The 26,427-nt window shown below is 49.1% G+C and overlaps 1 protein-coding gene across 2 annotated transcripts; it reads right to left on the reverse strand.

Annotated features, from left to right (window-relative positions):
* Positions 1-559: 559 nt before the first annotated feature.
* LOC142835697 (L-gulonolactone oxidase) lies at positions 560-20,557 on the reverse strand. Of its 2 annotated transcripts, XM_075949368.1 has the most exons (13): positions 20,497-20,557; positions 16,897-16,960; positions 15,861-15,962; positions 14,770-14,895; positions 13,020-13,114; positions 11,535-11,625; positions 9,022-9,207; positions 7,243-7,350; positions 4,732-4,808; positions 2,500-2,649; positions 2,183-2,347; positions 1,181-1,271; positions 560-725 (listed from the first exon to the last, which is right to left on the reverse strand). In XM_075949368.1, exons 2-13 carry the CDS (start codon positions 16,897-16,899, stop codon positions 597-599), a joined length of 1,323 nt encoding a protein of 440 aa, XP_075805483.1. In that variant the 5' UTR covers positions 16,900-16,960; positions 20,497-20,557; the 3' UTR covers positions 560-596. The 2 variants fall into 2 exon arrangements, with proteins under 2 accessions (XP_075805483.1, XP_075805482.1); XM_075949367.1 differs by lacking the exon at positions 20,497-20,557 and having other exon boundaries at positions 16,897-17,006.
* Between the last annotated feature and the right edge of the window lie 5,870 nt (positions 20,558-26,427).

The raw sequence follows: 26,427 nt of genomic DNA on the forward strand, positions 1-26,427 counted from the left end.
TTGTGAAGCAGAAGGTGAGAACGGTACCCGGGGAAAACCATGGTGAGACCCCTGCTTTTAAGACCTGTCTCTGAGGCGATGGGAGAGAAACACACAGAAGAGGCCAGGAACGCTGAAAGAGGCACTGTGAGGGCCAGGCAAGGCAGGCCAGCGGGACCCGTCTGGAAGATGGCTTCCCAAGGACCAGACAGTCTCTGGGCATCCAGAAGAGCTTTTAAAGATAAAAGAATGCAGAGGATGCTCCATGCCAGCCCTGTGCTAAAACTCTCGCTAAGGGATTCCTTCTGGAGAGGGCTGGGGAACTTCAGGCCTCAGGAAACTCACTGCACCTGGCTGACAGAGCCTAGGAATGACCAAATCCCCAGCCTGTGGGATTCACGGGTGTGCAAACAGGAACTTGAGTGAGAGGCTGCCTCTTGCCTGGGGTGCTTTGACAACGGTGGAGAAAGGAGCAGAGAGGCCCCACCCCGAGCCCAGCCCTTCTGTGTGGTCAGAAGAGGTCGGCCCCCACTGTGCCTGTGGGACCCTGTTCTATCCCCCCCCCCCCAAGGCTGCAGGACCGTGAGGGGGTGGGGGTGGCTTCTGCTACTCCTGTTTTAGTAGAACACCTTCTCCAGGTACGGATTCAAGAACATTCCAGTGGGGTCCAGCTTCTCGCGGATGTCACAGAACTTTCGAAAGGCGGGGTACATTTTCTCAAAGTCCTTCCTGGTGCAATTGTGGGCCTGTGGAAGCAAGCAGACGCAGTAGACTTCGTCTAAACGGAGCTAGCAGGCTACGCTACATACAGGCCAGGACCCAACGTCTCCGAGCCTTATGACACCGCTCCCCCACCTTCTACACACAGTACAGACTTCCAGACAGAAAGAAAGGGGTCTGGAAAGTAAAGCTGAAGGAATTTAGAATTCATCACTGGTCCCCTCATCCCATAACACCATGGAGGTCCTGGCTCTGGTCCCACCATCGCACAGGCCTTCTCTTTCCTATCAGTTAAATGGACACACAGATCCTTATCCCGTTCACAAGCGCCACAGGAAAATCCTATAAAGTGAAGGAAGTGTCTATGAAAATCCCCAAGGGCCCTTTTACTAAGCTCAGAGTAATGGAGAGGAGCGGCGCCCTCTGGTGGAAGCAAAGCGCATAGCAGCAGCCCCGTGGCGACGGGTGCCAAAAGAGTTACCTTTGCCCAGTGGGGCCTGCCTCCAAACTTCTTCATGATGGTCTCATAAGCCTGCCAGTAGTCCAGCCGAGGCACATCCTTGCCATAGGGCCTAGGGTAGAGAAAAGGTGGTTAGCCAGCCTTCCCTGTCTCGTGAGGTGCCCCTCCTCCCTCAGGTGCATTCCCAGCAGCCTGCCCTAATCCGGCAGGTGACTGGAGATCCGACTGGCCCTCCCTGCAGGACAGCACAGACAGGACAGCAAGAGCACCCCATGAGCATCGCCATCGCCATGTCCTCTCTGAACTAGACTACCGTTCCTTCAGTGTGTGATTCAGAAGCTCTTGTGGCTCCCTAAGCACTGTGACATCAGTGGTCCCTGGCTTTGCAATGATTTGGGACCTTCTACATGGGGAAGGAATACTCTAGAAAGATCAGGGCCCCTCTTTGGCAAAGCCAGCGAAGGCCTGTGGAGGCATGAAGCAGGGCAGGAGGTGGGTGGGTGGCAGACGAGGAATACATCTTAGCAAGGAACCAGGAAGGACAAATTCCTCCACATGTCTCCTGTTGGCTGAAAAGAGAGGTCAGCCGTGGGCTTGGGTTCAGTCACTGCGATTACAGATATATCCCGACATCAGGTTAATGTCTCCCCCACTGACTGAACTTAAACCAGCTTGAGAACTGGTCTCAGTGTAGCACGGCTGCCGGGCCAGCACCTGAGCTGGGATGGATTGCTCTTTCCCATCACATAGTCCTCATAAATGTTCAGTGCTAACTCACTGTTGGTGCTAGAATACAGGGATGAAGCCCAGGCTGGAAGTGGTACATGGCCCAAGAGTCTACAGGGAGGGAGTAGTATAAGACCTCGAAGGAGTGAGACGCCACTTCCTGCAGCTAAAATCACTGCAATCTCCTGGTAGAGAAGATGGCCTCAGAAACGGGCATGAGAAGACTGAGGGAGGAGAGGAATCCCTTTACATGAGGGGACAGCTCCCTCTACCCCACGCCCTGCAGGGCCCTGTCACCTGTACATGATGATGTTCATGTAACAGCTGTCTCTCTGGAAGCAGGGGCTCAGCAGGATCTCATCACCTCGGGTGAAGCGCACCTCCACGGGGAAGTGGGCTACCACATGGGGGTGGGCCTCCAGCATGGCCTTCAGCTCCAGCAGGGCCTCCTTAGTCTTCTCCCTGCCCAGGAGAGACCCCAGAGTAAGAAGGCACTGCCCCAGTCCCCCTCCATGGCTCCATTCAGGGCTCCCGGGGAACCTCAGCCCAGGCAATAGGGACTCCCAGCTCTAGAGGGTCCTGCTTTTCATAGTAGGCCTGGGGGCGTGCGCTACCTGGGGATGGCCCAGTCTTGGACGTGCTGCTTGAAGCGACACTCGTAGGTGAAGATCTTGTGGCTGAGGTTGCTGCTCTTCTTCTTGTGGCTGAACAGCAGCCAGAAGAAGAAGCGGTTGATCCAGCCCACGAGGAATGGCCAATAGGTGCTGGAAGGGTGGAAGGGACAGGGCAGAGAGGCGGTGTGTGTGTGTGTGTGTGTGTGTGTGTGAGCAATTACTGTGTGTCAGCTGCGGGCTGAGCTCTTTCCACACCAGGCCCTCACTCCTCATTTCTACTCTCCTAGTGGCCTTGCTGCATACAGGTTTGAGCCAGTATGGTGTTGGTCTCCTACCACCAGCCCTTAAGACTATGTGCAGGATCTTGTCACTTCGTACCACGCAATAACAGATGTCTATGTCTCAAAGCCTTATGGGATAGCCAGGTCAAGGCGGAGTGTGGTTTTAATTTCGGCAGGTGCCTGCCAGGTTTAGTTCCATAAAGCATGTGCTGTTCGCTCTCCATCTACACCCTGGGAATTGTGATTCAATGCTGCCAAGAGAAAGCAGCTAAAAGGGGCCAGTGCCTTGGGAGAGGGTCTTGGGCTAGACTCTTGTCCCTAGACACAATGCTGGGAGTTCCTCGGGGGACTATAGAAAGAGAGCTCAGTGCTTCCTGGGCCAAGACACAACTGCCTCTCAGCTTTTGGCTCTAGAAAGTTCACCATGCCATTGTTTTCAAGATCTACACACACACACACACACACACACACACACACACACACACACACGCACGCGCACGGGTGTGCGTACGTGGAGGATTGCTCTTTGGCTGGTGGTGCATTCAGGAAACAATTAGATCACGAGGTGGGTGCTGCCTTCTTAGTGAGTTGACACACCATCAGGGAGTTCTCAGTTGTGTGGACTCTCAGGAGATAGGGCTCAGGTGGGAGAAATTAGGTCACTAGGAGTGTGCCTCTGAATGTGTATCTACCCACAGACCTTTCCTTTCTCTGCTTCCTGCCTGCTGTGAGATGGTCAGTCCTCACTGTGAGTCTCTGCCTCAGCCCCACAGCAGGGACATCAATGATCATGGACTGGGACCTCTGAACTCATGAGCCTAAATAAGCCTCCCTTCCTTTAAGATGACATTCTCAGGTGTGTTGTCACAGCAACAAAACACTGATGCTCAGAATCCACTCACCCACCAGACCACCCATCCATCCATCCACCAAATTATCCATCCATCCATCCATCCATCCATCCATCCATCCATCCATCCACCCATCCATCCGTCCGTCCGTCCAAATTGCCCATCCATCCATCTGTCCATCCATCCACCAAAATGCCCATTCATCCATCCAAACTGCCTATTCATCCATCCACCCACCTACCAAACCATCAGTCCATCCATTCATCCATCTATCCATTCATTTACCCACCCACCAAACCAACCAACCAACCAACCATCCATCCATCCAACCATCCATCCATCCAAACTGTCCATCCATCCACCAAACCTTCCATCTACCCATCCATCCATCCATCCATCCATCCATCCATCCATCCATCCATCCACCAAACCTCCCATCTACCCATCCATCCATCCATCCATCCATCCATCCATCCATCCATCCATCCACCAAACCTCCCATCTACCCATCCATCCATCCACCAAACCTCCCATCCATCCATCCATCCATCCATCCATCCATCCATCCATCCATCCATCCATTCATATATTTGTCGATCCACCAAACCATCCATCCATCCACCCACCCACTCACCCATCCATCCACCAGACTGCCCATACACCAAACCACCAATTCATCCATCCATCCACCCACCAAACCATCCATCCATCCATCTATCCATCCATCCATCTATCCATACATACATACATCTGCCAAACCATCCATCCACCACTTTTCCTCTACTCCTGCTGACTTGTTACAGGCACTGCTCATGTGGACTCAACCCTCTCCTCCAGTTCCATATTCCCCTTGCCTTTCCCAGTCCACAGGCTCCCAGCTCCCAGGGTGCCTTACTCTTCTTCAAATCCATATGACTTTTGTTGTCCTTAGAATGCACCCAAGCTCTCTATGTGAATCCAGTGTGTAGCCAGGGCTGAAACCATGGCCCTAGACCCAGGAGGCAGACCCAGTTTGCAGGTGTAAAGGCAGGGGCTCTTCTCATGGCCTGTGTCCTCCACAGCATACAAAAGATGGGATAGAAGTCCCATGGCATTCCTACCTGATCCAGAGCATGAATTCCAATAGGTAGAGTCCGATGGCACAGTCCCAAAACCAGCTAGATGCAGAGGAGGGGGGCTGGAAGGAGAAGTATTAGAGCTAGGCACCAGGGCTCAACTTCTGACTTGTTTATCATGATGTTCCATTAGAAGACTGTTGTGGAATATTATTTTAAGATGTGGTACATTTGTTTATGCTGTGGAATACTTGTTCAATGATGCAAAGATATCTTGCAGTCTTTTATGTGACATTTGTTTAATTCTTTTTTTAGATTTATTTATTTATTATGTTTACAACATTCTGCCTCGATGTATGCCCGCACACCAGAGGAGGTAAGCTGTGTTAATTGCCTGTCTAAAACACTGTATTGGTCTAATAAAGAGCTGAACAGCCAATAGGTAGGCAAGACCAAAGATCGGTGGGGATGGCAGGCAGAGAGAATAAATAGGAGGAGAAATTTGGGAAGAAAAGATAAAGGAACAAGGAAAAGAAGGAGAAGCCAGGCAGTGCATGCCTTTAATGCTAGCACTTGGGATGCAGAGGCAGGCAGATCTCAGTGAGTTCATGGCCAGCCTGGTATACAAAGTGTGTTCCAGCACAGCCAGGAAAGTTACAGAGAGAAACCCTGTCTCAAAAAAACAAACCAAAAAAAAAAAAAAAAAGAAAGAAAGAAAAGAAAGAAAGAAAAAGGAGAGGGGACACCAGGGGCCAGCCTCCAGCCAGACATGGAGTGAGAGTGAAAGTGATGTATACAGAAGAAAAGGAAAAAGCCCAATCAAGAGGTAGATGGGATAATTTAAATTAAGAAAAGCTGGCTAGAAACAAGCCAAGCTTAGGCCGGGCATTCATAAGAAAGAATTAGCCTCCTCGTGATTTATTTGGGAGCTGGGTGGCAGCCCCTCCCCATAAGAGCAAAGAGTAAGAAGAGTGAAAAACAACCAACTGTAGAAGACGTGTCCCAGGAGGGATTAATGTTAGAGGAGGGAGGGAAGTGAGATGACCAGGACAATTGGAAGCCTTTTTTATCCATGGCAAAGTTAATTTCCACCATGTGGATCCCAGGAATTGAACTCAGGTCATCAGGTCAGGCTTAACAGCCGCTGTCTTTTCTGGAGATCCTGTGATCCAGGTGTTCAGCAGTCACCTTCACAAACCCCATACTGTCCCCTACACACAGGAGGATTTGGACACCACTGACATTCATTTTTAAATTATGGCATTTTAAAGGTTCATTTTGTGTGTGCTTATATGTGTACCTGTGCACCTGTGCAGGCCAGAAGCCAATACTGAGCATCTTATTTAGTCTCTCCATCTTAATTTCTTGAGACAGTCTCACACTGAACCTGGAGCTTACCCAGTAGCTAGACTGATTGGCCACTGAGCCCCAGGATTCCTCCCATCTCTACTTCCCCAGTAGAGATACAGGTGTGTGCTACCACCCAAAGCCTCTTTATATTTATTTTTTCTGGATGCTGGGGAGGCTGCAAACATGGGTCCTCATGCTTGCATGGCAAGCACTTTATTAACTGAACCAACAACACCTCAGCTGGTAAGTGATGGCTTTGTTTGTTGTGGAATAGACTATTACTTTAACTAGGTAAAGATGTGTTATATTTGTTTATGTGACAGACTATTTAACTAGGTAAAGGTGGATTACATTTGTTTATGCTGCATCTGTTTCATTACGTAAAGATGTGTTTCTGTTTTACCTTGCCTGTCTAAGGCACCTGATTGGTCTAATATAAAGCTGAACAGCCAATAGCTAGGCAGTAAGGGATAGATGGGGCTAGCAGGCAGAGAGAAAAAGTAGGAGGAGGAAGCTAGACTCAAGTGGAGGAGAAGACCAGGAAGACAAAGGAGGAGAAGCCCGGGGCTAGTCAGTCATGGAGTAGGACATTCAGAATGAAGGGAAAGTAAAACAGCTGAGGCAAAACGTAGAAGAGGAGAGACAGGTTAGTTTCAGTTTTTAATAAGAGCTAGTGGGACAAGCGTAAGATGTGAGCATTCATAATGAATAATAAGTCTCCGCGTCATGATTTGGGAGCTGGTTGGTGGCCCTAAAGAAAGCCTGCTGCATTTCTTTCCTTCTGCTAAGAAGCCCCATATCTGCAAGGCTGTGACTAAAGGAGACAAAATATGCTTTTTCTTCAACTGAAGTGGAAGAGCGGAAGTGTTAGAGAAGGAAGGATCCTGTGGGCCAGGCCGGCTGTCTCACACTCATCCATCCTGTCTGCTCCTTCATGTACTTCAGTTCTCTCTGTCTCTCTCCCACATCTAGGTTTTGACATGCCAGACCCCATCTTAGCCACCTTCCTTCCCACCTTCACCTGTCTCTTCTTCTCTTCATGTTCAATGACAAGCCCATTTCCCTAGGCGTCAGGACAACAAATGTCAGCTACCTTGGGATAGGGAGGGTGTGCGGGATGTGGTGAGGATGGACAGTGAGTACGTTAGTAACCAGCATCCCCCTGTTCCGGGATAATGGGCCAGGTTGGGCCCGCACTGCGCTTACCTTATTGGTGTGGTCTTGGTAGATGACGCTGACATTCTCACTGTGGGGAAACCAGAGGAAGCGGAAGTATTCTGACTTCTTCAGGTGGCTGTCTAGGTTGTCCAGGACCTGGCACAAGAGGGAAGTAGGGGAGATGATCTTGACTGTCAACTTGATTTGATTGAGAAACACCTGGATTAGTGAAGCCCCCTGAGTGGGTCTAGGCGAGTGTCTCGAGAGATAATTAGATCGTGCTGACTCTACCAAATCAATGAGTCAGGCTCTTTTCTGTTTTTTTTTTTTTTTTTTTTAGTTGAGACAGGTTTTCTCTGTGTTAATGATGCTGGCTGTTCTATAATTTGTCTTGTAGACCAGGCTGGCCTCAAACTCAGAGATCTGCCTGCTTCTGCCTCCTGAGTGCTGGGATTAAAGGTGTGAGCTGCTGCCACCACCACCACCTGCCCAAGCCAAGCTATTGATGGATTCATAATATGAAGATATTATCGGAAGGTCAGAGATAAGGCATAACTGGTCCCTGCCTGTACCCCACTTCCTCTGCGTCCTGCTGTCTACTGTGCTCTCCCTGCTGATGGGCAGAACGCCCTGAAACTGTGAGCTTCCTCCTTTAACATGTGCCTATCACACATTGGTGACCACCATGCAAAAGAAACTGGTACAGGAAGAGGCTCTCAGTCACAGAGAGAAGTCAATAAACCCAAGTCCAGACCTGGGCATGTTTTGGTTTATTTCAAATTGAAGGAAAATACTGAAATTGTCTTAGTATTACCAAATAAGAGCTGGGTGTGGTAGCACATGTGTTTAATCCCAGCACTCAGGAGGCAGAGGTAGGTGGATTTCTGTGAGTTTGAAGTCAACCTGGTGTACAGAGTGAGTTCCAGGACAGCTAAAGGTGGACAGACAAAACCCTGTCTGTTGGTCAAAAGCTCCAGATTAAGCATCAGTACATTCTAGCTGGACTTGGAAGCAGGACAAAAGATTTAACAATGTAGCATGCAAGATTACAACCTCTCTGCTGGAACATGGTCCTAGCTACATACACATCCCTTCCTAGCCTGCGATGGTCCTTTTCTCCTTCACCTGTAGGAGCCTCTCTGCAGCTCTTCTCATGGAGGTCAGCGATGGCCTCCTGGGATTGATCTGATTCCCTGCAGCATGCTGTGGACACCCATTCCCTGCTGCTTTGGGAACCCTACCTCTCCTCGCTAGCTAACCCCTCTGGGCTCTCTCGTCAGTCAAATGCACAGCCTTCAAAGGCTCCTTTTTCACAAAAGCCCCCTTTTGCGGGGTGACGGACCCTCTCATTGATCAATTTCATGGGGTTGATGTTCTCTGCCACTGCTTGACCTGTGTCTACTAGATTCCTATGCTGATTCCCTAACTGACCTCTACTCCTTAGGATGTGACCATGTTTAGAGACTGGGCCCAGATCTTAGCCTGTGGTGTCTTCCATGGTAAGGGAGTCCTGGCATGTCCCCCATAGAACAGGTGCCAGTCAGTGCCTGAGAACAGCTAGTCCTCACATTTTCCTGGGGCAGATCTCAGCTCAGACCCCTTCCACACCTACAGGTCAGTAAACCTTGAGGCTCTTCTGGGTCTTAAAGTTCACCATGTTTCTGACCAGTCTCTCTTGGGCCAAGAAAGAAAGGGGGTGTGTGTGAAATGAAAATCCCTCTCCCTCAGGACACCAGAGGTCCACGGGAACTGTCTGAGGGCGAGGACCCCTGGTTGGGCCCTCCATTTGTTTTCTGAGGCTGGGCAGTGGAGAGCAGAGGTTAGTACCTCCTTGAGGGTTGAAGGGAAGGAGGTCTCCTGTAGGTGGAACTGGGGCACACACTGCAGAGTCACGGTGAGGATGATGCCCAGACAGCCCAGGTGCACCCGGGCAGCCTGGAACACATCCACGTTGCTTGACTCGGAGCATTCCAGAATTGTCCCGTCAGCCGTCATCAGGGTCAAGGCCACCACCTGGCAGAGGGAGAGGTGTCACTCTTAATAGCCCGCTCAGAACCACGCAGCTTTCAGACTTACAACAGAGACCAGGCAGCACTTACTCCCAGGAGCCACCATGGCCAGCCACACAGCTTCCTAGCTAGGTGTCTTATACTACCTGAGAGGGCATTCTGGGAACTGAGGGAGAAATGGGTGAGAGGAAAGCTGAACCTGACATCAGCGCTCAACTTTCAGGAGTGTGGAGTACATTGTCATGTGACGTCACATGGGACCCTGCTGGCTTGGCCTCTCCTCCATCATTCTGTGACCTCACAGGCAAGAAGCAGCTAACCTCCACGGCCTGGTGATACTCTGCTGCCTGGAGACACAGATCCCCAGGAGATGTGCTTCACAAGGCTGAGTGAGCACATGTGTACCCTTAGATGAGACAGCGGATTGAGATCCCAACAGCCTTACCCAGCCGTGTGGAGTCTTCCTCGTCAACAGAGGACTCCTCCCACCCCAGGAAATGCATTCTCCTGCTTAGCCTCACCTGACTAGAAAGTTTGGGTTTCTGTGAGTGTTGAGGCCTTTGGTTGCAAACTGAGGGAGGTCCCCAGAGTCCCCACTTGCAGAAGGGCTTTCTCTCATGGCTATCCAGGTCCTTCTCTGTACTCTGCTACCTGCTCATTTGGATGGAAATCGCTTCTGACACGCGCAGTTGGCGGTTGGTTGCTCAGGGAGAGAGGACAGCTACAGCTGAACGAATCTGATTAACAGTGACCCGAGAGCAGAGAGGAGGAACTGACAGAAATGGGACACCGTGGCCAGCTGTGGGGACAGGGTGGCGTCTCGGTATTTGTTGCACCGTTGGAGATTCAGAGCCTTGAGAAGAGCAGACCTGTGAGAGATGCTTCACGAGCATGTGAAGGCCTGTGCAGGGTGGGGCTCTGAATTAGTCACTCCTGTGACCTCAACTGGTGGCAGCCATCACTACCTAGGAAGGTAGGAGGATCAAGCGTGAAGCCTGGGACTAACCTCCCACTGTAAGCCGACGCAATACGAGAGCTGGCCACCCCTTTACCTTGAATCTGAAATGTCCCCCACAGGTGCATGTGTTAAAGTCTTGGTTGATAGTTGATGGGTCTGGGGGAAGCCGTTAAATCATGATAGATTTGACCTCAGTGATCCACGGGTTGACTATTAGTTTGATGGAGGTAGTGAAAAAGTCAAGAGTTGGGTCTAACTGGAAGAAATATACTACTGGGGGTGTGCCCTGGAAGGACCTCTCCTGCCCTCGGTCCCTTCTTTTGCCATCCCTGGTTCCTAGCTGCTGTGTAGCAAACAGCTTTCCTGGGTCTTACCGCTCCTCTAAACCCACTGAGTAAAAATATACCTTTCCTTCTTGAAGCGCATTTTTCTCAGACACTGTTATGGTATCAAAAAACGACCAATATCGTCGTCATCTGCATGACTGCGAGGCAGAACAAGCCCCACCTCTTTGGTTACAGGCCTGCTCAGTGGGCTTCCAAAGAAAAGTAACCAATAAATCCTATGTGTGTTTTAATGAGTGACCCCCTATAATTAGTTTTACACCCTGACAACCAGCGCGGAGCAACTGACATGACCCTCTTGACATCGGTCCTAGACAGTGATACACTGGGCTCATCTCTTGGGAGTGCTGCCTATATCCCCAGGGACCACTGGGCCCCTGGGGCAGTAAGCCCGGCTTTGAGAAGGCAATGGCCATGAAGGACTCCAAGTTGACAATGGGGAGAGTTGAAAGTGTTTGGTTACAGAAAGGCCATTCCTGAGGCAGGTAGCTCTGAACTGCCATTCGGCCAGACACCATTCAATGAGTGCTAACTCATGACCTTCACACTGTGTCCTCTCCCTGTGGGTTGGGCTATCTTCGTTTTGACTGAGGATTTTGACAGCAATGTACCCAGAAGCTAGGGACCCTACCAGTGTACACAGACCCAGGGAGAGATGGATTAAAATAATTTTTTTTTAAATGAAGGACAGACAGATTCTGCCACAGGTTACCCCTATGCTTTTGCAGGCCCTACCTCCACTGCTACCCTGGGTAGTCCCATCCCCCGCCTGGCACCTGGTTATAACTTCCAAAGGAATTGGTGCCCTTTGCCCTGTGCTGCCTATGAGGGTGTACAGGGGTGGGGATGAGAGTGTCCCTTGGGATGGCTAAGGCCGTGACAAACCTGGGGCTCCTTCAGGCCTGGTAAGGTTTAGGGAAGGAAGCGGCATTTCTGGAGGCACTTTCAAGTGTCTCAGGCCCACGCGGAGATGGATCTGTCATGGACCTAGGGGACTCACCTGGGTAGCCATGGACACTGGAGACTCACCTGGGTGGGCAGGATGCCATGCTTGATCCCCGTGTTATGTGTGCCAGACCCAATGACGCCAGCAATCGTCACATCGGACACTGCTCCTAGACTGTGCTCAGCAGGTGGAGGAAGGGAGACAGAGAGCAGTCAGACTTCTCAGGGAGCCCCAGATGCATCCATGCTCTCTGGGACAGAAGAGCCTCTTTCTCCCTGACAATCCCCCCATTCCCCTTCGACGGCCTAGCTTGTGGTCAGCCCATCTCTTCAGGCCTCGGTTCCCTAACCTCCATGACCGGCAGATGAGCAGGTTGGGGCATGGGCCTGTTTGCAGGGAGGCTTGACTATTTAGCCTTTGAGGTCTCTGTAGCCCAACAGGTCCCTTTCCCTGCCTACCAAAGGCATTTTCTCTAAGCAGAGCCACAGGTTCTGCTGAGACTCCTCTGCTCCCAATGCACTAAGGCTTGGGTACCTCTCTGGTTCTAAACACACAGCTATCCCAGCAGGTCTAGGTAGGTGAGTCTCCCTGAGCTGGAAGGGAAGGAAGGGGAGAGGGCCCAGACACTCGTCCTACTTGGAACCCACAACTTCCTCAGGGCTCTAGGAGAAAGCTAAGCTCCTTTTGACTCGGGGTCCAGGCCCAGAATGAGTCATGCTGAACTTAGGGAGCCCTGAAGTCTTTCGGTCCCCTCAACATGTCACTGCTGTTGAACCTCCTTCCTGTACAGTACTGGTTAGTGTCGGTATCTACCCACCCCTTGCTGGAGCTCCTGTTAGGTGGGTCTGGGTTTCCTTTGTCTTTACTTCTCTAGAGCCTAAACATGGTCTATACATGGTGATCACCCTATAAATACCCTAGCCATCCTGACCTTTGGAGAGAGGTGGGGACAAGGGTTTCCATAGTGTCGAATTGTGGGACCTGTGCTAGGAAGGTGAGGCGAGCCGACCCCAACACCTGAAGATCAACCCCAGATTTCCACAGAGTTAATTCCAGTTGCAGTGAGATTTCTACACACTGTTCAGACATCTGGCGGTACTTTCTCAGAGTTAACCTGTTAGCTGCATTTGACTGCTGTGCTGATGGTAACCCTAGGACTAAGGTGAGCAATGACAAATGCATTTGGATAGAGGGACCAGAAGGCCATGGCATGAAGGGCCACCTTGTTTTTCTGTCCCTCCCAGGGCTGTTTTACCTGTCTTTGTGTATTGGGCTCTGTAGCTGTAAATTGCCAATTTTTGGAAAGACTCAATCCTCAGTTGCCTTATCCTGGTTCAAGACCATTGACCAATGCTCAAAACTCTGCTCAACTTGGACCTTTTCCCCGCCTCTTAACTCATGGGGCATGACGAGTAAAGCCACCCCAAGTGGGAAGGGCAGAGCTCTGAGGAAGGGGTACACCCCAAGAAGTGTGACTGTCTCACTGCTCGATCCTTGAGTGTGGGGGCCCAGAGCAAGGAGGGGAGAGGCAGCTCTGGCCCCGTGGGGGCCGGAGGAGGGGCTCTTACTTGGACATGGCCAAGCCATGCTTGTCCAGCTGTAGATGCAGGTCAGCCAGGAGGATACCAGCTTCTACCTTCACCTGCTTCTTCTTCGTGTCCACCTGCCAGAAACAGCACAGGCTGGGAGGAGCTAGGCTACATTTGGGCCCTTGGTCCCCAGTCAGACCCCTCTGGAATGTGAGTATGGCTATCCTAGCCTGCAGTCAGCTTGAGCCACTTTTCAACCTGAATGGGGGTACTGAGCCCAAGAATGCTGGGACACTAAGGAAAAGTTTGTCTTCAAAACAGAATCTTATGGAGCCCCGGTTGGCCTCAAAGGTGCAATCCTCTCGTAGCAGCCTTCCAAGCAGAGGGATTACAGATGCACGCCTCAGTCCCTTGCTTCTGGTCTCACAAAGTCAGCTCTTTATTTAGTTTTGTAAGTGGAATCCCGGGCCTTTGCACATGCTGGGCAAACACTCTTGACTGAGCCTCCCTTTAGGCCTTCAGGGATGTCCGTGTAACTGCTCTTTTCACAGGCAAAGGGAACGAGAGCCAGAGAAGCGAAGAGCTTTGTCCTGGGACTCGGGCTAGGATGGGGGCTGGGCCACACCCACGCTCCTCACCTTGTCCACACTGGGAAGGTGTGGACAGGGTCTGTTGCCACTATTTGGAGGACAAAGTCTCAGGATGCCCTCACCCCAAAGACCTGGGCAATGGCTAACTGTGGGATCCTGAGATCTGACGGCAGCCAGGGGCTATACCAAGATCCAAGGTCATGCAAACAGAAAAGTTGGTGGCAGAGCTGGGACGAGGATCTACACCAGCCCAACCATGAAGTGCTTGCTCGTACAGCTACCCAGGGCTCAGAGCTTGGAAAATCAATTGCTGAAGTCCAGTTCTCACTAATTAGCAATCAGAGTTAATTACTGCCATGACTGCTGTTCGCTAAGAGACAGAGCCTGCCAGTTCTGAGCAAATACGGGCACAGGATAGCAACCTAGGTCATAGCTAGCTGGCTGCAGGGAAGGGAGAGAATTCTGTGGAATTCAGCTCAGGGGAGCCGGTCCTGGCAGGTGAGGACTGAAGTCCTATGCACATGTTTCTGGGATCCCTTGTCCCTAGTAGGCAAACTGTATGGACAATATTGCAATAGGAAGCTAGGGGCAGTTCTGAGTCTGGGTCTAGCTTTGCTGTTGTTTGCTGTGTGACCACAGGCAAGTCACTGCCTGTCTCTGATCTTCATGTCTCTTTGTAAGCCTAGTTCAATGTCGCTTTGGGTTCTTGTGGAGTAGTCACTGTGATTCTACTCTTTGAGAGTCTGCTTCTCCTCACCTCCTTGAAAGAGATGGAATGAAGACTACAGCAAGAGAAGGGATGGACATCTTCTCTGTGGCCAGGCCAGGCAGACCTGACAAGTAGCCTGAGCAAGCCCAGGGAGGGCTCACATGACAGACAGTTGCTCAGGACGGCCAGGGATCAGGGTGTCACTCTGGGGACCCAGAGCAGGAAGAGGCTGAGGACTAAGGCCAAGACTGGGACAGAATGAATCCCAGCACTCGGGAGGCAGAGGCAGGCGGATCTCTGTGAGTTCGAGACCAGCCTGGTCTACAAGAGCTAGTTCCAGGACAGGCTCCAAAACCACAGAGAAACCCTGTCTCAAAAAAACCAAAAAAAAAAAAAAAAAAAAAAAGACTGGGACAGAATGGAGTCTGGGACACAGACTGAAGCTATCAGCTTAGGAACAGCTGGGGAGGAGAGCCACAGGCCCCAGTACCTGCAGAACCCGGTTCATCTTGCCCATGTGGATCATGAAGCCATCCGTGCAGGCGATGTCTGAAGGGGAGTGGCCACCGCCCACCACCTTCACTCTCTTGTTCTGCTGCCGAGCCAGGGCCAGCACCTGCCAAGACAAGGTCAATCAGGACTTGCTCAGAGAGGAAGCCAGGAGCTCCTCGGGGCCAGGTGTAATCTGCAGCGGGTGGGAAGAAGAAGAGCGAACCTTTGGCATTAGTGGTTCCAGAGAGCCAGAGAGATGGGCTTCGAGGTAAGCTGGGACTAATACATCTCAGAAACTGTCATCTTAGGTAGCTATGCCAAAAGCACAGTCCTGGTTCCCTCCCTCATCCCTCCATTGCCACCAAAGTCAGTTTGCTTTCCAGCTTCTCATCTATTCCTGGTGCTTCTTTCTCGTCTCTTAGGGTACAGCCCTCAATCCCTTCACTAGTGTCCTTCCCCGGCAACTTAGATATGAGTGTGTGTATCTACGCATGTGTGTTTATGTATGTGCACAAGCACTCATGCATATATGTACAGGTGTTCAGCCCCATGTATATATATGTGCATATGTATGCACAGGCCTACCTGCATATATATGCATAAATGTGCGTTTGTAACAGGTATCTATGCACAGGTCTGTTTGTGTGTCTGTGTATAGATGTATGTATATGTGTGTGTGTGTATATCTTGTGCAGATAGATGTATATGCATGCAGACCTATGTATATGCATATGCATGTACACATTCATATGCATATGCACACACAGGCATGCATGAATATCTGCACAGGTGTGTGCATGCCCATGCACAAGGGTTTGCATGGAGTTCATTGCAGAAGTCTGAGATGGGAGTACAGACAGACATGGCTGCTTTTGGCACGTCGCTGGGCATCGAAATTACAGCTGGCTGCTGGGCAGACCTGAAGGCGCGGGGGGGGGGGGGGAGCAGGAAGAGGAGCATAGTGTTTACCTAAGCAGGACAGCAGTTAGGGACTGTGGTGGGCTTAGACCAGGAAGCCCCCCACTGACCTCTGTTCCAGGGCCAGGACTGTGGCTGCAGACTGGGCAGCCCATGTGGTGTTGGACCCACCTCTCTGACCTCCTCCACTGATGTGGGCTGGTAATACATCTCTGGGCAGCAGCCATAGGTCTTCGCCCAGTTTTGGAACTGGAACCCTTTGCATCCATGGACCTGTACCAGGAAGAAAGCCAGGTCTCAGCTGGTGAGCAGCCACTCTGCCCTAATTGTAGGCTGTCACATCACCAACCCCACATCCCACACACAAAGAGGGGAGAGACGCAGCCACAGCACAGAGCCCCGGCTCCCTTTGGTTGCCAAGGTTCTTAGGTCAGGGCCACTTAGGAAGATCAAACAGGCGGCGATCGCTCTGAAGCTGGCATTCCACACAGGGCTTCCTGGTGTTATCTTGTGATTCCCTCCTGATCAGACAGAAGGGAATTTGGCTCATTCTGAGGCCAAGGGGATCGCTCGGGTCAAGCTATGAGGGAACCTGATAAACCAGACCTCAGGTCAATCCCTACTCCAGGCATGTTGACGGCTCAGCAGATAAGAGTGCTGGAGGCCAGGGGCTGCAGGGAAAGAGCAGGAAGAGGTGGGCCAGGAGACAAGGGCTGGGACGTGGCTTCTCTAGCAGGGTGTGTCTCAGGGGCTAAATGGCAAATCATCTTCTTGACCTCCAGCCTGGGAATCAGAATCCTGTTGCACACCTCTGTATAGCCAGTCAGTCACTGTATAGCTGGGTCTTCTATATGTCATCTCTTATTAGATCTTATAATAATGTCACCAAATAGAGGATATTAGTCTTCTTTCAGCTGCCAAAAAATCAAGGCTCAGAGAGGTGAAAGGGTCTTCCCCAAGTTTGCAGAGACCCAATTGAAGGCATTAAGAGTCCAACCTAGGCTTTCTACCTCTTTTAATGCCAACAGTTCCCCCAAGAGCACTTGGAGGATCCCCATGGCCCCTCCCATGACTCCAGCCTCGGCCTGACTTTGCCACCCTGCACCTGTCTCACAGGTGCACACTCCCACACCTGACTCACACAGGTGCCGCCTGGACACAGCTGACCTGATCTACTAGCTGCATCATGGGCCCCCGCCATTCTTACCATGGTTCCAGTGGTCTGTGGTGTCAGATGATTTGAAGCGTTCCCAAGGAAAGTTGAACAAAACCTAGGCAGTAGGGGCAGTGGTCAGGCAACCTCAGCTCTGGGTTACCTCAGGCAGAATGGAACTGGTGGTTTGGGCAGCCACAGGTAAACAGTGCTGAGCGGGCTCCTCCCCCAGCAAAATCCAGACAATCCCTGTAAATAGTATCTAGGCCCTGCCCCCTGCCTGGATGCTCCCAGGAAGGCTGAAAGATAGACATTCAACCGCAGCTGCTGTGCTCCTAAAACCCACAGCCTGAGTGCTGAACCCAGCCTTGGGGGTTCAGAGCCAAAGACACCAATCCCCGCTCCCAGCTCAGAACAAGACTGACTGCCTAGGTATCTGGCTTTGACACAGCCTGTCTAACAGGCCCTTCAAAGCCAGGTCCCTATGCAGCCCTGGTACTGAGCCCCCCTGAAACTGCTCCCCGCTTCCATGCTGACCTATGACGGTTGTGGGAGGAGACTGCTGAATGGTAGTCTAGGGCATTGAGTCTAACTGGCATCCTACTGAAGCAAACCCTTAAAGACTGTTTGGGTTAAAACTCACAGATCCCTCACTTGGACCCACAAGGTGACTAAAGGCAGGATGGGAGCCTGACTCCTCTGTCTCTCCTTTCCCGAAGACGTGGAGATAAGTCATTGTCCTTAGAGCCACCGTGGATTCTTTTCATTTACTTTGGTTGTTTTTGGAGACAGGATTTCTCTGTTTGGTCTTGACTGTCCTGGAGGAAGTGACTCCTTAGACCAGGCTGGCCTTGAACTCAGAGATCTGCCCGCCTCTGCCTAGGGTGCTGGGATTAAAGGTGCGGGCCACCACGCGCAGCTACCTTGGATTCTAAGAACAGCACCTCCTAGCATAGACCACCCTACAAATTAGGGCCCTTATCCACGAAGGTGAGGCTGTGCCCTGGAGCCCAAGGGCTCATCTCTGGAGAACTAAATGTCTGGTGTGGAGGGCAAAAATGCCTCTTACACACAGATAAGCACTGGAGGAGCCAGGAAAGTCAACCCCACAGTTTGCATCTGCAAGGGAATGACGGGCTTTGCTGCTCTTTCTGGGGTGCCAGGAATGGCGTAGTTCACAACCTGGGGATCCTTTTCTGTCCGATGAGACAGGCTCTGCTGAATCTCCCAGAATTGATGGTTTTACTTATCCCTGACCCTTTCCCCCCTAAAAAAAAATTTTTTGGGGGGGTTTTCGAGACAGGGTTTTTCTATGTAACAGTCCTAGCTGTCCTGGAACTAGCTCTTGTAGACCAGGCTGGCCTCGAACTCACAAAGATCCTCCTGCCTCTCGAGTGCTGGGATTAAAGGCGTGCGCCACCACCGCCCGTCATTTATTTATTATTTTTATTTTATGTGCCTTGGTGTTTCATCTGCATGTACATCTGCGTGAGGGTGTCAGATCCCCTGGAACTGGAGTTATAGACAACTGTGAGCTGCCATGTGGGTGCTGGGAATTGAATCCAGGTCCTCTAGAAGAGTAACCAAAGCTTTTCACCACTGAGCCATCTCTCCGGACCATCCCCCTAAATCTAGAGCATTGCTTTTAGACAATAAAACCCTTGGTGACTTCTGTGTTATCATAGGACCAGGCTAATCCTGACACCCCAGGTGTTATGTCTACTTCAGTCATGCTCCCTAGACTCTCACCCTGAACATTGTTTCTCAGTCCGCAGGAACCCATCATACCAGTGAAGCCACAGTACTTTGCAAAGAGCTTTAATGTAAACACGTCCTCAAGCAGGACGGTGGTGCACACCTTTAATCCCAACATTCCGGAGTCAGAGGCTGGCAAATCTCTGTAAATTCAAGGCCAGCCTGGTCTACAAACAAAGAGAGTTCCAGGCTCCAAAGCTACACAGAGAAATCCTGTTTGGAAAAACAAACAAAACAAGACAAGACAAGACAAAACAAACAAACCAAAAAAAAATCCAAAACAAAAACAAACACGTCTTCGCCAGTCGTGTCCTTGGGACTGAGTTAATTGTTATCTGAATACTGCTTTTCCAAAATTTTGCTTTGGTAAAGGCTAAAGTAAAATCTGGGCCAGACGGGCTGAGCCAAGTTTCTTACCTAACCCGAATTGTCTTTTCCCTACCTGCTGTAAAGCCCGCAGGGGAATCACTGCAGTGGGCACCTCAACACAGGACACATGACCCTGGGAGAAGGTAAGAAAAATTTCCTTCAAATAGAAATGGGGTTTAGGAAACTTGGTTCTTTCACCCAAGGGGTCGAGAACGTAAGCAAGAGAGTGGAAACTGATGCGGTTCTGCTCAGTCCTTTGAGACAAAGCCCGTTGTGCAATTATTGAGATATCCATTAAGAACCAAAGGAGCAAAATATTCAGTGCTTTAGCTCCACAGTGTTCTAAGGATAGCCCATCCAAGAGAAGATAAAAATTCCGTGTAATTATTTTGCAAACTGGAGTACAGTAATGTTTTGCTTGGAACCTCTCAGGAAACAAAAAAAAGGAAGAAAAAGGAGAGAGAAAATTCTCTGCCACAGATCTTGGCAGGTCTTGGCAGGATGGGCCAAATGGTGACCAGCCTTGTCAGTGGTCACAGAGCCACAGTGGGGCTGTCGCCCTTCTGGGTGAACTGGTAGGAACTCACCGGTCTCTTGCAGCCTTTTTTTGGCCTCTGAGCTCTGGAGGAGCAGAGTGAATTGCAAGGACTGGCCCATGGGACTCCAGCATCAAGACATGAGCTAGCTTGGTTACCTCAGAACTTAGAGTTTGTATTTGTTTGCTTAATTTTTGTTTAACTGTTTTTGGTTTTTGCCCATAGCAGGAATAACTCAATACGGTCCCTTTATGGGAAAAACCTGAAAACAAGTTCAACTCCTAGGACAGAAAGCAATCATGAGAGGCAGGCGGATCTCTGTGAGTTCGAGGCCAGCCTGGTCTACAAGAGCTAGTTCCAGGATAGGCTCTAAAGCTACAGAGAAACCCTGTCTCGAAAAACCAAAAAAAAAAAAAAAAAAAAAAAGAAAGACCAAGCAAGCAAGCAATCACGATCAGGCATAACACAATCAGCCAACGCTGTTTAAATTTCCAGAGGTATTAGCCAGCATTATATGGAAGATATTCTTTTCTCCTGCTTATCTAATCAATGCTTAAAGGCTCAACTTTCATGGTAAGAGCAAAATCTAAAATTTCAGATCACCATTGGGTGCGTTCTTATCTGCTATCACTCCTGAGGAGTTAGCTTTGCTTTTATGTTGCTTTCTGGAAATTCTCAGTTAAATTCTGCAACAAATATAACGTCTAAAGTGGAGTGAGTTATTAATCTATTAAATAATGCAGTTGCTAAAGCAATAACTCATAGAAATAATCCCTTACTGGTAATGACCATTATTGGTTTCATACTGATAATTAATTGGCAGGTTGTATTATCAAACTACTTGGGATTTACAGACAATTATCTTATCCAGAATACTTCCTGTATTAATCAGGGTTCTCTAGATTCACAGACCTTACAGAATGGATCTCTCTCTCTCTCTCTCTCTCTCTATATATATATATATATGAAAGGGGAATTTATGGGAATGACTTACTAATCCAACAGTGGCTGGCTGTGAATGGACAGTCTTAGCAGTTGCTCAGTCCCGCGGGGCTGGGTGTCTCAGCTGGTCTCCTCTGTATGCTGGAATCTGGAAGAAGTCTCCTCAATACCAGTGATGGATGGATGTACTGATGAGGCAAGGGCAGGCAGGAGAAGAATGAACCCTTCCTTCTCTCACTGTCCTTATGCAGACTCTCAGAAGAAGGTGTGGCCTTCCAGCCTCAAGGTCTGGATTAAAGGGGTGTGTCTCCCTGTGACAAGATCCAGACCAAAAGTGTGTTCCCCCAGCCTCAAGATCCAGACCAAAGGCCTGTTGTCTTCTCACCTCAAGATCCGGATCCCAGGTGGGCCCTCCATTTCTGAATTGTAGCTCATTTCAGATGTAGTCAAGTTGACAACCAAGAACAGTCACCGTGTTCCCTCTTAAAATTTCTAAAGATAGCCGGGCGGTGGTGGCACACGCCTTTAATCCCAGCACTCAGGAGGCAGAGGCTGGTGGATCTCTGCGAGTTCAAGGCCAGCCTGGTCAACAAAGCAAGTTCCAGTATAGGCTCCATAGCTACAGAGAAACCCTGCCTTGAAAAACAAACAACAAACAAACAAACACAAAAAAAAAGAAAAGAAAAAAAGATTTTTAAAAAGAAATCCATGATTATTGCCTAAAATTACATCTAAAAATACTTTAGTTTTAGGATTTTCAATCTAAAAAAGATTGCTTTTGTAGATAACTCTTTGAAAAGACAAGGAGCATATACACTGTATATGAATTCCACGTGTCCCACAAAGATTGTACCCATCCCAGGTGATCCAGCTCAAGAATCTAAGCTCCCTACAGTCAATCAGCTTTTATTAGATGTTTCTCAGCCATTGGCTATTTTACCTGACTCTGCTGTTTGTGTAAATTTGGATGGTCATCTATTGGATGGACTAAGGAAGAATCAGCACCTTCCAGTCATGATGGGTAGCTTTGCACCCCCAGTCTGCACATGGCACCCAAAATGGCTATCCTGAAGGGAGACGGAGGCTCAGCATTAGCTGACCTCAGATGTAAATCTGAGGGACATGAAGGACGGAGATGCACTGAGAATGGAAATGGACCTAGCTCAAGAGAAATGAATATTGCAGAAGGATTGTAAGTGTAGAAAGGCATAGAGGGAGGAAACATTTTGAAGAAGGTGCCTGAGGATGGAGTCTACTTAACAGGGCATTGCAATGGATGGGGCATGAAGGGTTTGGAGATAGAACTGGGAAGGAGACAAAAGTGGAAAAGAGGCTTAATGTGTTCCTTTAACTGTGTCCTTGCTATAATAATAAATAAATAAAGACAATCTCACTGAAACATGACAGTGACACTGAACTTCTGGTACCTCTGTCTCTAGAAAACGCTAGCAGGGAAAGCCTGCCTGGGAGAAAAGCCAGGGACAGCTGTGGCTGCCATTGGTAAAAGGCAGCACCTATAAAATTTCTTAGTCCTAACGAACACTCTGTTTATTATTTCTATCTTATTTTTAGACTAAGGAGACGATGGCAAGGTTCCAAGATATTTTGGATTGGAATGGATTTTTGTATGGTAAATTCCAAAGGTTGTAAAAGTATACTCAGGTTAGCAATTAACTTAGCGATGTGTGCCTAAAACTGTAAAACCCTAATCCTACAAAAACTACTAACTTGTTGTAAACTGTTACCTTATAAAGGATCAAATTCTTTAATGTGCTCAAAGCTAAATTTGTAGTCATACTAAGTATAAATATGATTTCATTTAAAAAGACAATCTTTGGACTTCTATATATGTTTTCAAGGATACCCGGAAGACAGGCTTGGGGTCCTTGTGACACCAGGATCTTACTCTACCCTAAGGATCCCCAGTCTTCATGATTTCTGATAAGCGAATTCAGACAATAGCCACAGAACATAATGCAGAAGACAGACAGAAATAACTCGATGAGTTCTTGAGGGTGACATTGGGCAATGGCCAAGGAACTTCTCACGGTGATGGACAGTGGCCAAAGGCACCATTGTGCTCACCATCATACTTAGGTGGTTGCTATTTATTTCTAAAACTTTCTGGAATAGACAGCTTTACTGAGAGATGGTTTTCTGCCCAGGTGGTTGACAGTCCCATTTGGACCAACTCTTAAGGGCAGAGGCAGTGGATCACCTTTGTTATTTTCTGGGAAGCCCTGGCTAGATTGGCATCTCAGTTCAGAATGTTGTGTTTCCACCCAGAACCTGAGAGATACTCATGCTCCATCCTTTGACCAGTTATTAAGGACCTGCTTCTACCAGTATCCAAGCTGCTGCTGAGGAAGGGGAGTCCCGAGGGTGGCTAGACAAACCGGCTAACTTGTTCCTAAAAGCCCCTGGTACATCAGTTACTCTGCTAACCCCCTCCCCAAACCCAGTCCCTCCAAGTTCAAGCCAAGTTTGTCCTGCTTTGTCTTCCACACAATTTCTCTTTCAGCTGGAGTTAGGTCGAAATCCTCTTTTTGATGAACTGAGTCTTTCTGAGTCTAGTACCATGGCACAGGCCTGGGAAATCTCGTAGCCTGGATCTGTTTGAGGGCTCCCTGCCTCCTCTGCCCAGGTTTTCTGAACCAGTTTCAGGGCAAAAGCTTTCTGGCTAATGGCCCACAGTGCGATGCTCCCTCCCCAATGGAAACCAGTCACATCAATGGTATAAAACTCTTTTATTGGAAAAGAAAATGAAAGTGCATTGAAAGAAATAAAAGTCAGCAAAAATGGTGTACATCACTTAATTTGATGTGTGTTGTCCTTGGTGTGATGGAGGGCCAAGGTTTATGGAATATTTCTTCCTGTAGGAGAAACTCAGCTTGTTAGATAATAACCGCTACAACTTAGTTTTCTTCCAAACATTCATTGACAAGAAAATCGATGTTGGTGGTTCAGAGTTTACCAAAGGGCTGGGGTCATGACCTCTCTCAGGAATGCTAACCCAGAAGAACAGAATCTTCTGTATCATGTGCTCTGTAACAGAACACATCTCCTTGGAATGGTCATGCTTTCACGGTACACATTTAGAAGGGAGGGTAGTGCTTTGGGGTCTGGGTGAAGCACTCCTGGCAGGAAGGAGGCTATTCTAAAGAGATACACTTGTACCCCTCTCTTTGACAATCAGGTATTGGAACAATGGACCCCAAGGAACTGGAATTCCCCCCCCAGGAATCCCATGAAGGGGTACAGGAAGGCTGAATTTCAGGTCTCCACCAGAGAGGATCTTCTCTTCCAGGATGAGCCTTGCCAGTTGTCAGTCCACCTTTCTTGAAATACGGTTGTTACTCCTTATGGTCTGGCACAGTGTTTCAGGTTATGCCTTGCCCTCAGTGACTCTGCTTTGTAAGTAATGGCTGGCTCTGTTTGAGCATGGAGGATGGCTACCCTGAGATGGCCGGATGAACAACACTGTGGGTCCCTAGCCGAGCATCAGAAACTGGCGACTGAACTCCTAAAAGCAGAAATGCTGCCATCTTATGCATTTATCCCAGTGGATTGGGACCACATGATAAGTACATGGGTTATTAAATTCATATTAATAAAACCAAGCCTGAGAACCTCTTGAACACCAGACTGAGAACAGGGCACAGCTTTCCCAGACCCCATAAAGAGGTGGACATCTAACACCAAGACAGTGACAAACCCCGATGACTTCATCAAATCATCCAACGCATGCATCAGGGTCCCAACAGGCAGACAGTTCCTAGATAACAGGCAGACAGTTCCTAGACAACAGGCAGACAGCTCCTAGACAACAGGCAGACAGCTCCTAGACAACAAGTAGACAGTTCTTAGACAATAGGCAGACAGTTCCTAGATAACAGGCAGACAGTTCCTAGACAACAGGCAGACAGCTCCTAGACAACAGGCAGACAGCTCCTAGACAACAAGCAGACAGTTCTTAGACAATAGGCAGACAGTTCCTAGACAACAGGCAGACAGCTCCTAGACAACAGGAAGACAGCTCCTAGACAACAAGCAGACAGTTCTTAGACAATAGGCAGACAGCTCCTAGATAACAGGCAGACAGTTCCTAGACAACAGGCAGACAGCTCCTAGACAACAGGCAGACAGCTCCTAGACAACAAGCAGACAGTTCTTAGACAATAGGCAGACAGCTCCTAGACAACAAGCAGACAGTTCTTAGACAATAGGCAGACAGCTCCTAGACAACAAGCAGACAGTTCTTAGACAATAGGCAGACAGCTCCTAGACAACAAGCAGACAGTTCTTAGACAATAGGCAGACAGCTCCTAGACAACAGGCAGACAGTTCTTAGACAATAGGCAGACAGCTCCTAGACAACAAGCAGACAGTTCTTAGACAATAGGCAGACAGCTCCTAGACAACAAGCAGACAGTTCTTAGACAATAGGCAGACAGCTCCTAGACAACAGGCAGACAGTTCTTAGACAATAGGCAGACAGCTCCTAGACAACAAGCAGACAGTTCTTAGACAATAGGCAGACAGCTCCTAGACAACAGGCAGACAGCTCCTAGACAACAAGCAGACAGTTCTTAGACAATAGGCAGACAGCTCCAAGACAACAGGCAGACAGTTCTTAGACAATAGGCAGACAGCTCCTAGACAACAGGCAGACAGCTCCTAGACAACAGGCAGACATCTCCTTGACAACAGGCAGACAGTTCCTTGACAACATGCAGACAGCTCCTAGACAACAGGCAGACAGCTTCTAGACATTAGGAAGACAGCCCACCAAGATATGGCTTACAATACTGGCTGTCACCTCTATTGCCTCCAGCACATGTTGCTTCTGCAGGTCAGCTCTGACCTTGCAGCCTGATTCTATGGCTCTGCAGCAGCAACAGCCACAGACCCGAAGCTTGGTTTGTTACCTTATTCTTGAGGAGATTCTCTGGGCATCCCTATGAGTTTCTGCATCTCAGGCCCCTTTGAGACTCCGAGGGCTGTGCTAGAGCCTCTTTAGCCTCCGTAGTCATAACTTACACTAAATACATGTGTATATGTAGATACAGATATTTGCCATGTAATATGAAATGTGTATTCTGAGAGTTAGGCGCACGCCTTTAATCCCAGCACTCGGGAGGCAGAGGCAGGAGGATCTCTGGGAGTTTGAGGCCAGTCTGGTCTACAAGAGCTAGTTCCAGGACAGGCACCAGAGCTACAGAGAAACCCTGTCTCGAAAAACCAAAAAAAAAAAAAAAAAGAAAAAGAAAAAAAAGAAAAAAGAAAAAGAATTATCAAACTGATGCCCCTTGTGAATTTGTTGTTATTCACTGTGATCTGACATTGTGGAAAGACACTCACATTTTTGCGTATGCTTCTAGAACAGTGTGTTCATGACAACCTGAGAGAAGAGCAGACCATCGATGAGTCAGTAACGAACAGGGCTATACTCTGACTAGGACAGCTTACTGATGTGACTTCTCGCCTTCTATTCAAACCCAAACCTTGTAGCAGTACCCAGGGAATCAACTTGGGAGCTTACGGCACCTCTTTATTTGCTCTTTGTTGCAGTGTGGCCATATTAAATAAATCGCATTCTCTCACTTCTCACGGTCACCTGTCTCTTTAATTGGCCTCTTGAGGACAAGTGGCAGAGTCGAGCTTCTTAGGTCTGACAGAGCTGAAGCTTTGGCTTCAACAACCCAGTCATCGTATGACTGTTGCTGCCTTGCTCCACTCTGTCAGCTCATTCTCTTTACAGTAGCTGTAAGGTTCCCAGCTGCAGGATCTCAGGCTGAGGTAGGAAGGAGACTTTTACAGTACTCTGTACCGTTCAGGGTGGATTTACATCTAAATCTAGGCCACCAGATGAAGACTGTGAACACATGCACCCCTTGAAGGAACCAAATTGTAATGAACACACATGGATCTTCCAAGAAATGTGGATTTTTTTTTGTTGTTGATGGTTTTTTTGTTTGTGTGT

Source organism: Microtus pennsylvanicus, chromosome 15 (assembly GCF_037038515.1).
Source record: "Microtus pennsylvanicus isolate mMicPen1 chromosome 15, mMicPen1.hap1, whole genome shotgun sequence".
NCBI classification, from domain to species: Eukaryota; Metazoa; Chordata; class Mammalia; order Rodentia; family Cricetidae; genus Microtus; species Microtus pennsylvanicus.

Excerpts from the sequence above, each read along its gene's own strand:
- LOC142835697 (XM_075949368.1), bottom strand. Across the intron at positions 11,626-13,019 it reads CATGGCTTGGCCATGTCCAA|TCTAGGAGCAGTGTCCGATG; the intron begins GTAAGAGCCCCT and ends TGCTGAGCACAG. Across the intron at positions 726-1,180 it reads GCAGGCCCCACTGGGCAAAG|GCCCACAATTGCACCAGGAA; the intron begins GTAACTCTTTTG and ends TTGCTTCCACAG.